The sequence below is a fragment of the Lithobates pipiens genome, unplaced genomic scaffold (assembly GCF_037356315.1).
Source record: "Lithobates pipiens isolate NorthernLeopardFrog02 unplaced genomic scaffold, aLitPip1_a1.2 Scaffold_60, whole genome shotgun sequence".
Classification (NCBI taxonomy): Eukaryota; Metazoa; Chordata; class Amphibia; order Anura; family Ranidae; genus Lithobates; species Lithobates pipiens.
The window spans coordinates 498,159-515,031 of record NW_027507882.1 but is presented as its reverse complement, the minus strand read 5'-3'; the positions used below and the strand labels follow the sequence as shown (position 1 = coordinate 515,031).

Sequence of the window (16,873 nt, the reverse complement as noted above, 5' to 3'; positions counted from 1 at the left end):
ATTGCGACTTCCTCATCTTCCTGCTCCTGCTCCTCCACGGCTTGATCAATGACACAACGCAATGCTCGCTCCATAAAGAAGGCATAAGGTACGATGTCACTGATGGCGCCACGGCTGCGACTTACCAGTTTGGTGATCTCATCAAATGGCCACAGAAGTCTGCAGGCATCGCGCATGAGCAGCCACTGGCGTGCTGAAAAAAAACCAAGCTCCCCAGAACTTGTTCTGCCGCAGAGTTCATACAGGTAGTCGTTAACTGCACGTTTCTGCTGGAGCAGCCTATCAAGCATATAGAAAGTTGAGTTCCATCTCGTTGGGCAATCGTAAATAAGACGTCTGACTGGCAGATTGTGTCACTGCTGAATGTCAGCAAGGCGAGCCATGGCCGTGTAAGATCTTCTGAAATGGGCCGAGATTTTCCTTGCCTGCCGCAAGATGTCCTGCCTCCCAGGGTATTTGACAACGAATCGCTGCATGACCAAGTTTAAGCCCCTGTACACACGGTCAAAGATTTCGACAACCAAATCCGTCGGATTTTGTCCGTCGGATCTTGTCCGAAACTGTTGCATACACACGGTCGGACTAAGTTGTCGAAAAATCCGATCTTTCAGAACGTGATGACGTAATTTCATTATGATGGGACTACATTCAGGCTAGTAGCCAATAGCTTTGATGTAGGAATTTGATCTGAGCATGCGTGGCACTTGGTCCGATCAAAATTCGCTACACATGATTGGAGTATGTCCGACCGGCCCAGTTGGTCGGGAAATATTTCCAACATGTTGGAAAATTGGGTCCGACGGATATTCCGACAGAATCAGTCCGATGCATACCACACACAGTTGGATTATCCGACGACACGGTCCGATAGGACACATTCTGACGGATTCTCCGACCGTGTGTACAAGGGCTAAGATGTGTGCCATACATGGTGTGTAATTTTGCCCTGTTTCAATGCGCTAAGCAGGTTGGCACCATTGTCACACGCCACTTTACCAACTATCAAATTGAGTGGTGTTAGCCACTGATCTGCCTGTGAACACAAAGCTGAAAGGAGTGCAGGGTCAGTGTGGCTCTTGGCTTCCAGGCACAACAAACGCAGCACAGCATGGCAACGTCTCACCTGGCATGTCAAATAGGTTCTGGGGATCTTGGGCGGCGCAGCGGAAGAGACGCTAGCAGCAGAAAAGGAGGAGTCAGCCGAGGAGGAGAGGGAGGAGGATGGAGTAGGAGGAGGAGAAGAAGAGCCAGGCCTGCGTGCAATCCGTGGCGGTAAAACCAAATCTACACGGGTGCCACGGGTTACATGCTTGACGGCCATCAGAAGGTTCACCCAATGGGCAGTAAAAGTTATATACCTTCCCTGCCCGTGTTTGCTAGACCACGTGTCTGTGGTCAGATGTATCTTGGCACCGACAGTGTGTGCCAGAGATACACTCACTTACCGCTGAACATGGCCATATAGCTCTGGGATGCCCTTCTGTGAGAAATACTTCCTTCCTGGGACCTTCCATTGTGGTGTTCCAATGGGCACAAATTTTCGAAAGGCCTCCGAGTCCACCAGTTTATATGGCAGTAGTTGGCGGGCTATCAGTTCTGACAAGCCAGCCGTCAACCGTTGGGCAAGAGGGTTATCCGGCGGCATCATTTTTTTACGCTCGAACATTTGGCCCATGGAAGCCTGCCTTTTTCCAGAAAAACGTGAGGACGGCATGATGGAAGGTGGAGTGGAGGACAATTGTGAGGAGAGAGGAGAAGGAGAAGATGAGGCTGGACGGTGAGAGCCTTGAGTGTGGCTTTGTGGGTTCCGTTGCTCCCACTGGGCTCGGTGATGGCAGCTCATGTGCCTTCTTAAGGCGGTCGTCCCTAGGTGAGTGTTGGGCTTACCACGACTTATGCGTTGACTGCAAAGATTGCAGATGGCAACACTATTGTCAGCAGCAGACACGTTAAAAAAAAAGCCCACACTGCGGAGCCATGTGCCGGCATCCTGGGAGCGCCAGATGTGACCGTACATGGTTGATGCCTCGCTCCTGATACATTAGCAATCTGGTTTGTCCCTCCTGTGCAATCTAAGTTCCGCCTGCTTCTCCTCCCTATCTGCTGGTCCATATGTCCCTCTGAATTCCCCCCCCCCTCTTCCTCTCGTGGGCAGCCACGTGACATCACTAGACGCGTCATCATCGACATCACCTTCCCCACCGCTATAATTAGAGATCTCAGAGTAGACAGCAACACCGGGGACCAACCTCCTCCTTGGGCTGATCTGGGTACTGTCGTCAGACTGCTGAGTGGCGGCTGTTGCTACCTTCTCTTCTTGATCCAATGCCAAGAGTGGCTGCGCATCGGCAAGGTCTTGTGATGGATCGGAAAATAATTCCTGTGACTCAAGCGGAGGGTATATGGTGGTGGTGGTGTTGGTGGTAGTGTCTTTGGGGGTGCACACAGCAGAGAGTGAAGAAGAGGGTGCAGATCGAGAGGATGAGGAGGGTGCAGAACAGTAAAGCTGAGTGAGCCACTCAACCAAGTCTGGTGCGTCCTTTGACGTAATTGAACGCACCTTCTGCAATTTGCCACTTCGGTTCATGCCTGTTGCTCCTGCCCTACCCCTACCACCCCTGCGGAAGGGCCTGCCTCTTCCTCTGCCTGTCATTTTTTAAATGACCCTGTGACAAGTCTCTAGAGAAGTGCAGTATGTATGTGGAAGAAGGTATATAACACCCCGCTTCAATCTGTCGTTTTGGGGGGCCACTGGTCTATCACACCAGTTATAATACTTTTTTATAATTGCGTTTGTCACTCTTTGTAGTATCGCTGCAGAACCGCTCAGCAGTCACAATGCTGCACAGTGGAAATGCACTATACTATGCTTTCTATATTTGCAAGTATTTTATACGTGTATTACACCCCTATATACTGCACACCAAATAGTACACCTATACCAGTCCTTAAAAGGACCTTTGTGGATCTAATAGTAGCTCGTGAATTGCAGAATGTCCCTGCTCCAAACACCAAACTGTTCCTCCCTACACTGAGGAATGACAGCTGCAGAATCGGTCAGCAGCACAGCAGTGCAGTGCACTATAATATGCTTTCTATATTTGAAAGAAAGTATATTATACGTGTACAACCCTATATACTGTACACCTATATCAGTCCTTAAAAGGACCTTTGTGGGCCTAGTAGCTAGTGATTTGCAGACTGTCCCTGCTCCAAAACACCAAACTATCCCTCAGTCCCTACACTGATAAAAGACAGCTGCAGAATCTGTCAGCACCCCGCAGCACAGAAGTCAGCAGTGCACCATAATATACTTTGTATATTTGAAAGAAAGAATATTATTATTGTACAACCCTATATACTGTACACGTATACTAGTCCTTATAAGGAAAGGACCTTTGTGGACCTAATAGTAATAGCTAGTGATTAAACTGACTGTCCTTTCCATACACTGACGGCCAAAAGACAGATGCAGAATCGATCAGCAGCACAGCAGTCAGCAGTGCACCATAATATACTTTGTATATTTGAAAGAAAGCATATTCTAAGTGTATTATAACCCTATATACTGTACACCTATACCAGTCCTTAAAGGGACTTTTGTGGACCTAATAGTAATAGCTAGTGATTAAACGGACTGTCCTTGCTCCACACAGCGTCCTTTCCCTACACTGCCAAAAGACAGAATGTAAAATGGCCGCCAGATCAGGTCTATTTATAAGGTAGGGGGTATGTCCAATTGTCCATATGCTGAAATGTCTCAATTGGCTGTCCTGTACCCCATGATGGATGATGTGTCATGGGTCAAAGTTCTTCACAATGTAAATGCATATGTCCGCCGCATGAACAGCGCCAGAAGTCCGCGGTTTGGCGAATAGTGAACGACCGAAATTTGCCAAGAACCGACCGCCGGGCTAACTGCAAGGCCATCTTTACTTGGAGTTCCTTGTGACCACAGATTTAGGTAATTAAAAGGGATATTAAGACTCTTTAGGAAAATATGAAGACACCACCAAGACAACCAATATGAACTGCCCAGATCTCCAGACAGCAATATTTGAACCCAAGGAAAGACCTCCCTCCCCCATTGCTGAAGAAAAAAAGGGACATGGAGTGCGATGTAACCACAAATTTAGGTAATTAGTAGGGGTATTAAGACTCTTTAGGACAATATGAAGACACCACCAATGGACAACCAATGGGAAGTGTCCACATCTGCAGACAACAATATTGGCACCCAAAGAAAGACTCACCCCTTTATGTTGCTGAATAAAGAAATAACAGGACTTGGAGTGCCATGCGATCACAAACATAGGTAATATAAAAGGGGTATTTAGACCCTTCAGGACAATATGAAGGCACCCTCAATAGATTACCAATGGAAAGTGTTCACATCTCCTGACAACTATTTTGGCATGCAAAAAAAAAGACCTTTCCCCTCTCTGTTGATGAAGAAGGAAAACATAGGACTTGGCATGCCACATGATTACAAATTTCAGTAGTTTAGACTTCAAGACAATAAGAAGATACCACCAATGGACAACCAATAGGAAGTGTCCGCATCTCCAGACAGCAAAATTTAAACCTAAAAAAAACACAAAAAAAACTTTCCCTTTTATCCATTGCTGAGGGAAAAAAATACAGGACTTGGAGTGCCACATGACCACAAACTTAGGTAATTAAAAGGGTATTAAGACTCTTTAAGATAATGTGAAGACACCACCAATGGACAACCAATGGCCTTGGAGTGCTATGTGACCACAAATTTAAAGAGGAAGTAAACCCTGATGAGTTTACTTCCGCTTTCATTCCCTGCAAAGGCAAAGCATAATGGATTACTATGCATCGCATAGTAATCCATTATGTGTCACTTACCTGACACAGGAGCCAGCGATGTCACCGCTGTCCCCTGTAGTCTGGCGCATCCATCTTCTCGGTGGGTCTCGCTGCTCCGCCGCTGTCATTTGGCATGCGCACGGGAGCCGCCACGCGCGGCATCTTCGTAGTTGACGGTGCCGCGCTCAGTGCGCCTGCGTGCTGCTGTCTACGGCGCATGCGCCGTAGACAGCGGTGCCTGTCTTTCGGCAAATAGGTTTAGGAGATATTTCTTGGACCTACAGGTAAGCCTTAATCTAGGCTTACCTGTAGGTCAAAGTGTGTTGTAAGGGTTTACAACCACTTTAAGTAATTTATAAAGGATTATAAGACTCTGTATGGACAATATGAAGACATCAACAATGGACAACCAATGGGAAGTGTCCACATCTCCAGATAGCAATATTGGCACCCAAAGAAAGACCCTCTGTAGCTCCTTTGATGAAGAAGGAAAACGTGGAACTTGGTGTGTCGTGTGTCTTTTTTAGTTATTTTTTTTCATGGAATTGAGGAATTAGCTAGAGGGGGTTGGTAGGGTAAACTTTATTTGGACGCTTTTAAGTTTGTTTATCTGAATTAAGAAGTATAGCTCCAATGCATTTGCATAATAAACACAAGTAGAAATTAACAGATCTACAAACTGAACTTTTTAGTACTTAACTTTGTGCTCTGTACCAACAGGTTAGAAAAAGCACATTTTGTAATAGTAGAGTTCATTGATGCGGTCCAAATACATATTCACAAATACATTCAAGAGAACAGTTCCTTCAGGTTTTACAAACAGAACCAATAACCTAAAGTATGATAATAATCAGCACTTAGAGTGGAGCTTTTCAACATTCTGACTATGGAAAATGTCCAATGGGCAATCACTCCAATGTGGGTCTGGAAGCATCCTGATCCATGTTGAAGACAAGGTAGCATGTGTCAAGTCTGTCTGGACCCATACTGTGTTCAAACTGGGGCTGAAGATCTTCTGGTGTTAGGCCTTTTAGGAACTGACTGGAGAGCTCATTGTACAACGTTGGACCAACGTTATCTAGGGAAAGCACAGATAATCAGATCATGTTATGACAGTAAATTTGCAGGATTTTATATGCGGCTTAATAGTATTCTGTGGGAGGCTCTTAGATCTCAAAACATCCACTGATCCTTCAAGACACACTGTCACTTTACCCATTTAGGACTATGATAGTGCTTACTGACAGCTTTCCTCAGCAAAGTTTGCTCACCCCATCCATGCTTTTTTGCTACCTTTCAGCTCTGTCTGAGCCCTCACACTGTTCCTCTGTCACCTTGGATACCAATTTGCAGCCCTTGGAGCTCCAGCAGTTAGTATTTTGTGTCTTAGTGACTACTCACCTTTTATGTTTTATGTTTTTGTTTTTTTATCATAGAGAAAAAAAAAAGAGGATGGAGGTTGTAAGCACAATTTGGGGGGATGTATTATATGAGTTGTCGGAGACTGTGGACATGGGGCTGTCACTGCCATGATTTTTAGAAAGTTCATGTAATGTGTCTCCAGCCTATGGCTGTCTCCCAAAGCATGTCACCGGTCTCCAACAAACTTCTATAACGTGTCTTCCTTCTCCAACAAACTCCAATAGCATGTCCCTATGCCCCCCTCCCCCCCAAACTCCTATAACATGTCCCCAGCCTCCACCAATTCCTATAACATGTCCCCAGCCTCCACAAACTCCTATAACATGTCCCCAATCTCAGACATTTCCTATAGCATGTCCCCAGTCTCCAACAACTCCTATAGCATGTCCACAGTCTACAACAAACTCCTATAGCATGTCCCCAGCCTCCAACAACTTCTGAAGCATGTTCCCAGTCTCCATCAACTCCTATAACATGTCCCCAGTCTCTACCAACTCCTAGAACATATTCACAGTCTTCAACAACTCATGTAACACGTCCCCAGTCTCCAACAACTCCTATAGCATGTCCCCAGTCTCCAACAAACTCCTATAACACGTCTTTCTTTGCCAACAAACTCCAATAGCATGTCCCTATTGCCCCCCCCCAAACTACCATAACATGTCCTCAGTCTCCAACAACTCCTGTAACATGTCCGCAGTCCCCACCAACTCCCGTAACATGTCCCCAGGCTCCAACAACTCCTATAGCATGTTCCCGTCAGGGCTGGCTTAGCCCTTCCTCCTCTGGGCTGGCCCAAAAAAAGAGCGCTCTGTGGCGCAGCCAATCGCGCCACAGCTTCCGGGTCGATTGACTGGCCGAGCAAGTGCATAGACTTGCACTTGAGTGGGCGGTGCTTCCGACGTAACTCAAGGAAGTGACGTTGGCACGGCACTTCTCTCTTCTGCCCGCCTGAGAGGATCAGGTAAGGGGCTGTTGCATGGCAGCTTACAGAATCTTGATCATTTATTCTGCCCAGCCGCCGGTACCCCCTCCACATCGATGTAACTTATGGTGGTCGCACTCGGCAGCATACCCCAACCCCACCCCCTGCTAAACAAGATTTAAAGAAAAAGTGTTATCAGTGACTGTCAGCATACCCCCCCCAAGAAGCTTTAAAAAAAGGGTTATTAATAACCCTTTTTTAAAAAAAAAATCTTGTTTAGGGGGGGTATGCTGCCGACCACCGATACTAACCCTTTTTTAAATCTTGTTTAGCGGGGGCGGGGTGGGGGATTAATGATGCCGACCACTGATATTAACCCTTTTTTTAATCTTGTTTGGGGGGGTATGCTGCCGACCACCGCAGCATACCCCCCAAACAAGATTTAAAAAAAAGGTTATTATCGGTGGTCGGCAGCATTATCCCCCATACCTGCCCCCCCAACAAGATTTACAGGTTGTAGATATGTACGATTTGCATGTTGTAGATATGTGCGATTTACAGAATGCGATTTACAGAATGCAGATATGTTCTATTCACAGGTTGTAGATATTTGCGATTTGCAGGTTGTAGATATGTGTGATTTATAGGTTGTAGATATGTGCAATTTACATGTTGTAGATATGTGCGATTTGCATGTTGTAGATATGTGCGATTTACATGTTGTAGATATGTGCGATTTATAGGTTGTAGATATGTGCAATTTACAGGTTGTAGATGTGTGCAATTTGCATGTTGTAGATATGTGCGATTTACAGAATGCAGATATGGGCGATTTACATGTTGCAGAATGCAGTTATGTGCGATTTACAGGTTGCAGATATGTGCAATTTACAGGTTGCAGAATGCAGTTATGTGCGATTTACAGAATGCAGATATGTGCAATTTACAGGTTGCAGAATGCAGTTATGTGCGATTTTACAGAATGCAGATATGTGTGATTTACAGGTTGCAGAATGCAAATATGTGCGATTTACAGGTTGCAGAAAAGGTGCCTGATGTGGTTATACACAAGATAGGCATGATTCAGCTGCTTTAGTAGAGCCCTGTGTACAATGTGCAGCCTGGTATATGATGTGCAGAGCCCAGTGTATAATGTGCAGCCTGGTATATGATGTTAATTCGACAAGGGGTGTAGCTTGTGAGAAGTGGTAGGGGCCAAATATGAGGGGCGTGGTCTTGCACCCCCCCATCCTAAAACTTCACCAGCCGCCACTGGTTCAAAGGTAGGTTGGGTTTGTTGGAACGCTATTTGGATATAGCTTTTGAGACACATACCTATATCTAGTAATAACTAGTCACATACCTATACACTGCTGGCAAAGTGTCTTTAGTGTTTCTGACAAAGTATGGACATCCTCATCTTCTTGATCATCATGAAAGCTACCATTATCCGCATTCACATCCATTGCTGACCGAGCATGGTTCATCATCATTTCCAGAGTGTTTTCTTCAGCCTCTTCAAAATCATCAGGATAATCATCAAGCCCTTCATCACCACCAATACCTTAAAATAAAAAATCAATGTAACCGATAAACAAAGAAAAAAAAGAGTTAAAGTGTATCTCTAGGCAAACTTTTTTTTAGTTTTGGATGGAGTAGGGAAGGGTAGATTTCTGTTAAGTTTTTGTCCCCATCCACCCCAGTACCTATACTGTTACCATTGTCCATGAGAATGTGTCAATTGTCAACAAAGGGAAATCCAGAACTAGAAATGACAGGAAAATGTCCAATGGAAACACATGTTTAGGGATAACTGTCTAAGGCCGGGTACACACGATCGGAATTTCGGTCAGCAAAAGACAGATGAGAGATTTCATCGGAAAATGCGACCGTGTGTATGCTTCATCGGAATTTAGCTGGCCGAATTCCCGCCAGCAAAAATTTGAGAACTCAATTTTTCCGACGGAAAAACTTTCTATTGGAAATTCCGATTGTGTGTATGCAATTCCGACACGCAAAAACTCACGCATGCTCAGATTCAACTACGAGATGAATGCTATTGGCTACTGGGTATTGAAATTCCTTTTTCTAGTCCGGTCGTACGTGTTGTACGTCCCCACGTTCTTGACGGTCGGAATTTGGTGTGACCGTGTATATGCAAGACAGCTTGAACTGACACCAGCAATGGGGTGCTATTTATTCCACTGATACCAACAATGGGGTACTAGTACACCTACTGACACTAACAATGGAGCACTATTTCTCCCACCATTGCCAACAATATCACTGAAGGGGCACAATTCCTTCTACTGAGACCCTATATAATTTATTTTTTACTTCCACTGATCACTAAGCCTGAGGCATTGTTTACACCCACCTAAGATTTGAAGGACAGTAAATTGGCCCTTTATTTAGAAAGTTTGGAGGCCCCTGTTCTAGCGTCCTTTTGTTCTGAGTTCATGCCTGTAGCTGCCAGGGCCCACTATTAATTCAACACCTGAGGTCCTGATCTATGACTCTTAGCTGTATTAAGAGACAAACTCACAGGTGCCACAGCACCTGGAAATTAGGAAAATTCACCCCAGTGGGGTCACAGACAAATGAAAACATTACCAAATGTTATGCTTGTTCTACTCTATTGAAAACACAAAATATTTAACCGTTGAAAGCCTTTATTTCCCAATTTTGCTTTATAATATTTTTTTTAATGGAGTGGCTCCCTTTTTTCTGCTCTCATCAACAGACACCCTATTGGACCTCAAAGGAAACACCAGCCAAAAGGTTTGTGGAGTAAAACCCATGTGATAAATGGCATGGATTGAATTTTATATACAAAATAACAAAAAGAATAGTTGAGGTATGGGTAAAATAAAGAATGCCACTTGGTTCAGGGTCTTCTATTTTCTTCTCTGTAGATTAGGAGGGATGTCTTTGGGTGTCCATGTCATTGCCTTCATGATGTGTGTGGGATACACTTAGAGCCCAAGAGCCTGTAGCAGCATACTCACCCCTGAATTGGGACCATCGAGGGGCACTGAGTGAGGGCTTGGTTGAGAAAAAGTAAAGAAACATTTTTAACAGGTGCTAAATGGGTTAGAGAGAAGTGATGGAAGTGGAAGTAGGGCATCTTTGCCAGGTGGAGGTTTTAAATTCTACTTTTCAGGGTGCCCTCATTTTCATGTTTCAACAGGGTTGTTTTAAATAGATGACTTTTTTTTCCTCTCTAGCTATGGGTCTAGAGGGCTTATACAATGACCACAGCCCTGTAATAGTCACTGCATACTAAATCCTAGTTTCAATAGTAAACCTGAATTCCTGAAGGCAAATAAAGACACCCATTGTATTACATTACACCTAAAATACAAAGCCAGGGGGTTTTCACTGTCAGGGCAATAAGGCTGTGGAACTCTCTTCCACAATTGGTGGTAGCAGTGAGTATGGATATTTTTAAAGGACTCTTGGAGGTGCATCTTAAAGAACACAAAATACAGGGATACGTGAAATAAATATAGACATTGACACATGTACATCTACACAGGTTGAACTGGATGGACTATTGTCTTTATTCAATGTTACCAAGCTCCTCTGGAATCTCCTCATTCTGGCAAGTTTCCACATCCAGGTCTTCCTCAACAGAAGCCAAACTGTCTTTGTCAAAGTCCTCAGAGTAGTCCGATCCATCCGCAGTACCCGATAATTCCTCAGAATCCCACAATTCACAAGAACCAACCAATAGTCTGTGGGAGCTTGGTGGAGCAGATTTAGATCGATAGTTTTCTTTAGAAACATCATGGTAGGCCATGGATGTCTTGCTCCGAGTTTCCGATGAACCAAAGTCTCCGTTGTCTGTCTTCTCCCAAGTTTTCTTATATAAATAAAATTCATGTTTCTGTATAAATTGTTTTAAATGTTCCTGAACAAATGATAAACATAGAATGCTATTTGCACTAGGTCTAGTTTCAGGGCATTTGTCCAGAATGGTTTTAACCAACAGATGTAAATCGGTGGAGTAACAGTCTGCCAGGGGGGCATAATTCTCTTTCACAATTTTGAAAAACAGACTTAATAAGTTTGTTGCATCAAATGCTGGTTTCAAATTACACATTTCATAAAGTAAACATCCAAGAGCCCAAATATCTGACTTGGAACTATATGGCACGTCTTGGCACATCTCTGGACTGAGATAATAGGGCGTTCCCACGCACGTGCTTGCCATATCTATAGTATCAGACATAATCTTGGAGATACCAAAATCCCCAAGCCGAATTGTGCCCTTTTTGGTAAGGAAGACGTTTGAAGCTTTGATATCTCTGTGAAGAATTTTCAAGGAATGGATATATTGAATGGCCATCGTCAACTGAATAAACAAGTCCATGATGGTGTTTTCTGGAATGAGGACATCGTTCCTTTGCTTGATGTGATCATCTAGCGTCCCTCCATCACAATAATCTTCGACGATAAAAACAAATTCACCCTCTGGGTCACAGAAGTATTCATGACACACAACAACATTTGGGTGGATAAGTTTGCCCATGATAACTGCTTCGCGAAGTATAGACTCTTTCGTTCTGGTACGCTTAGATGCATCTACTTTAATTTTTTTCACAGCATATGTTTTTTTGGTCTCTGTATTCCTCATAAGATAAACCTCAGCTGTTGCTCCTCTGCCGATTTTTAATATGTTCTCATACTTCTCCATGTCGTGTCATATATCTACATCTATAACAAAAATGTGTTATGGTTAGCATATTGTAAATACTTAGATAAACTACCCTACATAGCCAAACCTTTGTGTAGACCTGCCCATCACACCTACCTACAGTATATGGTGAAAAGCATGAGGAAACGCCTCCACATGATTGAGTTCAGATGTAAGGGTACTGGTAATTCTTCAGCATACAAAGACTTGTGGTAGCAGTGTGATGAAGGCCTTTTTCCGTTCCAGCATGACTGTGCTCCTGTGTACATAGCCAGCTCCAGAAAGACATGGTTTGACCAGTTTGACCAGTTTGGTGTGGATGAACTAATGGTCTGCACAGAGCCCTGAGCTCAACCCTAATGAACATCTTTGGAATTAATTGGAATGATTCAGGTCTTCTCAACCAACATCTCCATAAAGAAATGGTTCTACCAGTTTGGTGTGGAAAAACTTGAGTGGTCTGACCCGACCTCAACTATACTGAACACCTTTGGGATAATTTGGAACACTAATAGCGATCCAGGTCTTTTTATCCAACATCAATGCCTGACCTCCTGACCTCACAAATGCTTGTTTGATATATTTTGAATACTTGTGGAAAGCCTTCTCAGAAGAGTGGAGGCTGTTCTAGCTGAAACGTGGGGACCACATATAAGAGGATCTAGCTTGAATAGGCATTCCAGTTCATACGAAGGGCGTTCAGTAGGGTTGAGGTCAGGGCTCTGTGCAGGACGCTTGAGTTCATCCACACCAAACTGGTCAAACCATGTTTTTATGGAGCTGACTTTGTACACAGAGGCACAGTCATGGTGGAACAGAGCCTTCACAAAACTATTGCCATAAGGTTGAAAGAGCACAACTGTCTATAATATCTTTGTATGTTGTAGCATTAACAGTACCCTTCAAGGGTTAGCCCTTGTACACACGGTTGGACATTCCGACAACAAAATCCGTCAGATTTTGTCCGAAACTGGTGTTTCATACACACGGTCGGACAAAGTTGTCGGAAAATCCGATCGTTCGGAATGTGATGACGTAATTTAGTTACGTCGTGACTACATTCAGGCTAGTAGCCAATAGCTTTGGTCTAGGAATTCGATCCGAGCATGCGTGGCACTTTGTCCGATTGGAATTCTCTACAAACGATCGGACAAAGTCCGATTGGATCATGTTGTCGGAAAATTTTATAGCCCAGCTCTAAAACTTTGTCGGTCGGATATTCTGACGGAAACAGTCCAATGGAGCCCACACACGGTCGGATTATCCGACAACACGGTCCGATCGGACATTTTCTATCGGAATGTCCAACCGTGTGTACAAGGGCTTATGAAGCTTGAACGCAGAGGCATAACAAGAACCTTGGGCGCTGATGAAAGAAACCATAAAGGGCCCCCCTGAATTCCAGGCTCTTTTCCATCAAGCCCGGGTCCCTTATGTCTGGTCTATGGGCCCTTCTGTCTGAGCCAGGGGCCCTTCCCTCCAAGCCCGGGGCCATCCCCTCTCTTTTTTTTTTTTTTTTTTTTTTTTTTAGCAATTCCTACTTCTCAGGTGAAGTCTTACAGTATATGCTACTTCTTGAAATATTGCCGTTATCCCATTCTCTGGTGCCTCCTTTTCCTTTACAGGGTTCTTTTGAGCCACCCTTCCTGCATTCCTGGTCAAGAGCTGTGTGGGCCAACACAAACACACATCCCTGAAGCCTTAGGAAGGCAAGCCACTCCCCTGAACCCGCATCCTCTCTCCTCAAAACCAATAGATGGAAAGCTGCTGTCTATTGGGACTTGGTAACCACTAAGCGCTCGCCCCGACAGCGAGTCCTGGGAATTTGGAGACTTCAACAGTGAAGCTTCAAATGAGGAAGTGTTTGGCACATATATGAACTAAATAATGTATCAGGGAATGCTTTCCTGCAAGCTAAGCGAATTCTATCAGTTAAAAGAAAAACAGTTTAATAATAGCTTCACCAGAAACGCACCTGAACTCAGTCATTTGGAGGTGTGTCCATGTAGTGTAATACTCAGATGTCCACCAACTTTTGGTCATAAAGCAGTTGCATAGAAACCCCATGGAAACCTGAGGTTCCTCCAAAGATTGCTATGGGTTCCTTGAACTGTGGATGATTGACCTCCAGTTTGCCGGTACTGGCATAGTGTCAGGTCTAAATCAACTTGACAGAGCCACCAGCATTTTTAACTGTATGTAAAGGTGGCATACTGACCACCACTCTAAAGGGACATTCCCAGAGACCTGAAAATTATTTTAAGGGATCCTCTGTGGTAAAAAAAGGTTGAGAAAGGCTGGTGTAGACTGACCAATGGATATTTTGATTTGATAAGGCCAGCACACAAACTTAGCCATTAAAGAAAAATGGACCCGACTGCCTAATGCCTTGTGTTATTTCAATACCTTGTTCTGTAACAGCCATCGGCTGCTGGCAACCTGATCTTCTGGTTCTGGTTCCTGCCCATCCAGTCAAACAACCTAGAAGCTTTAAACCACAACCTGCAGAGTCACATTGAGGCACAAGTGACCTCAAAGTGGCACCTTCAACGACAAGACGAGAAAGTGTCTGGCTGTGACCAAAGTGTTGTTGCTTCTGTTAGGTGTGCAGATTCAAAAAGGACACCATCCACTCTAAGGCCAATGTGCAAACAGCTAGTAAAGCACAAACAGTATATGGGGTATCCTGATAATCAGAAAGAATAGCTCTGTAAACACTGGTTACTTTCCTTAAGTGCCACTAAACCCACATCATAATAAAACTATCAATAAATTGTGTATTACAGTGCCTTGAAAAAGTATTCATACCCCTTAAAACTTTCCACATTTTGTCATGTTACAACTAAAAACGTAAATGTATTTTATTGGGATTTTATGTGATAGACCAACCCAAAGTGGCACCTAATTGTGAAGTGGAAGGCAAATGATGAATGGTTTTAAATTTTTTTTTACACATATAAATCTGAAAATTGTGGCGTGCATTTGTATTCAGCCACCCAAGTTAATAATTTGTAGAACCACCTTTTGCTGCAATTACAGCTGCAAGTTTTTTGGGGGATGTTTCTACCACCATTGCACATTTAGAGAGTGAATTTTTTTACCCATTCTTCTTTGTAAATTAGCTCAAGCTCTGTCAGATTGGATGGAGAATGTCTGTGAACAGCAATTTTCAAGTCTTGCTACAGATTCTCAATTAGATTTAGGTCTGGACTTTGACTGGGCCATTCTAATGAATATGTGATATATATAGATATATATATCTTCCTGTTATAGGGTGACAACCACTCTGTCCCTGTCTCCCAATTGCACCTTGGGTTGTCACCTTGTCACAGGGGCTTCCAATGGAGACTACAAGTGACCGATTCACATTATAGAGGGATGGTCTGCCACCATCAGGGAGCCCCAACTCCCATGCCCCATGTCATGCAGCCATTGCCAGAGTTACGCAGGATGTGGCTGCAAAGAGACTGCATGAGATCATCACATAACAAAAGGTGTCTAAGCAAGAGCCCTCATGGCGGGGTCACCAATTTTATTATAAAACTTCTATTAAAATAAGATCTGGTAATTCTGCCATAAGGGTCCTTGTTCAGAAACTTCCTGTTATAGGGTTACAATGCTCTGTCCCTCTCATGCAGCTTTTTGATGGAGACTAAAAGGGGTTGATTTACTAAAATTGGAGAGTGCAATATCTGGTGCATGGTAGCCAATCAGCTTCTAACTTCAGCTTGTTCAATTAAGCTTTGACAAAAATACCCGGAAGCTGATTGGGTTCTATGCAGAACTGCACCAGGATTTTGCACTCTCCATCTTTAATAAAGTGTCCATTTCCATACATTTCCATACACATTACCCAAGCGGGTCCACTGTTGTCACCATCAGGAAACCTGAAATGAAATATGCCATGCCACCATCGCTGGAATGTATGTAGATGGGAAGTCGCTGCAAAGAGGCTGTAGGAGATCTGCAGTGCTGAGATGCAACAACAGATGAAAAGTAGATGAAAATAAGTATATTATGGGAAAAAAGAATTGCTTATGACACACTGGGCTTCAGCAAGCTAAATACCATCCAGTTAGGGATTACGCCTACTTTGAGGCTAATCTCTTAATGATCACCCAACAATCTTCTCCCACAGTAGCACAAAAGAGCGATTTTGGGATTTTTTTTTTCAGCCTCCAAAGCGGAAAATCATCTGTGTTGCCCAAAGCTTATTGTTCAGTAAACCAACAGATGCTGTTGAAAATATGGTCTGTTCTCCAAGGTTTCTCTTACCCCCGGACATTAAGGAGTTAAGCCTTGTATAGCCCCAGGAGGGAGGTTAGACCTGAGTCATATAGAATAATAGGTGTCCCCAGGAGAGCAAAGCTGCTGTTTATGTACATGGAGAGATGGAGGGTGACAGCATCTGGAGGATATGGGTGACACCATCTGGAGGACATGGGTGACACCATCTATATAAGGAGAATTGGTGGTGGTGCATTCATGCGGTGTGGGAATATTGGGAATGTTATGTCGGAAGCTTGCTGAATCACAGGTACAAGTGGGAAGAACCAACCATGGAGATTTCCCAGGAGGAACGCACAGGGCTGTCTTTAATATAGATTGGATCCTGGGCAAAATTTTTCTTGCCCCCCCCCCCCATGCAATTTGCCTCTCCACCTGCTCTGAGAAATACAGTAAATAGCAGCTAGACTTAAAATCAGTTTACTGTATCAGATCAGGCAGCAATTGTGATTGGTTGCTAGCAGTTACAGCATTTCATTACTGCTTACTGACTGGTTGCTAGAGGTTACAGCACACATTACGGCTCACTGATTAGTTGCTAGAGGTTATAGCACATCATCTCCTCACAGCAGGGGAGCATGATATACATATGAATGCCGCCTTTATTTACATATCAATGCCGTCGGCCACAGCTATTTACTTAGTATTGTCGTCGCTATTTACATATGAATGCCAGTTATTTACATGTAAACACAGGGTCTGCA

The 16,873-nt window shown here is 43.9% G+C and overlaps 1 protein-coding gene across 2 annotated transcripts in view; it reads right to left on the bottom strand.

Moving 5' to 3' along the window:
• Nucleotides 1–5,403: 5,403 nt before the first annotated feature.
• LOC143958271 (uncharacterized) overlaps nucleotides 5,404–16,873 on the bottom strand; it is a 52,829-nt gene continuing 41,359 nt past the window's right edge. For both annotated transcript variants that reach the window (XM_077467775.1, XM_077467776.1), the window contains exons 2-4: nucleotides 10,760–11,902; nucleotides 8,547–8,747; nucleotides 5,404–5,914 (exon numbers count right to left, since the gene is read on the bottom strand). In XM_077467775.1, coding sequence (XP_077323901.1) covers nucleotides 5,745–5,914; nucleotides 8,547–8,747; nucleotides 10,760–11,882 — 1,494 coding nt within the window. In that variant the 5' untranslated portion in view covers nucleotides 11,883–11,902 and the 3' untranslated portion in view covers nucleotides 5,404–5,744. The remainder of the gene's footprint in view (nucleotides 5,915–8,546; nucleotides 8,748–10,759; nucleotides 11,903–16,873) is intronic.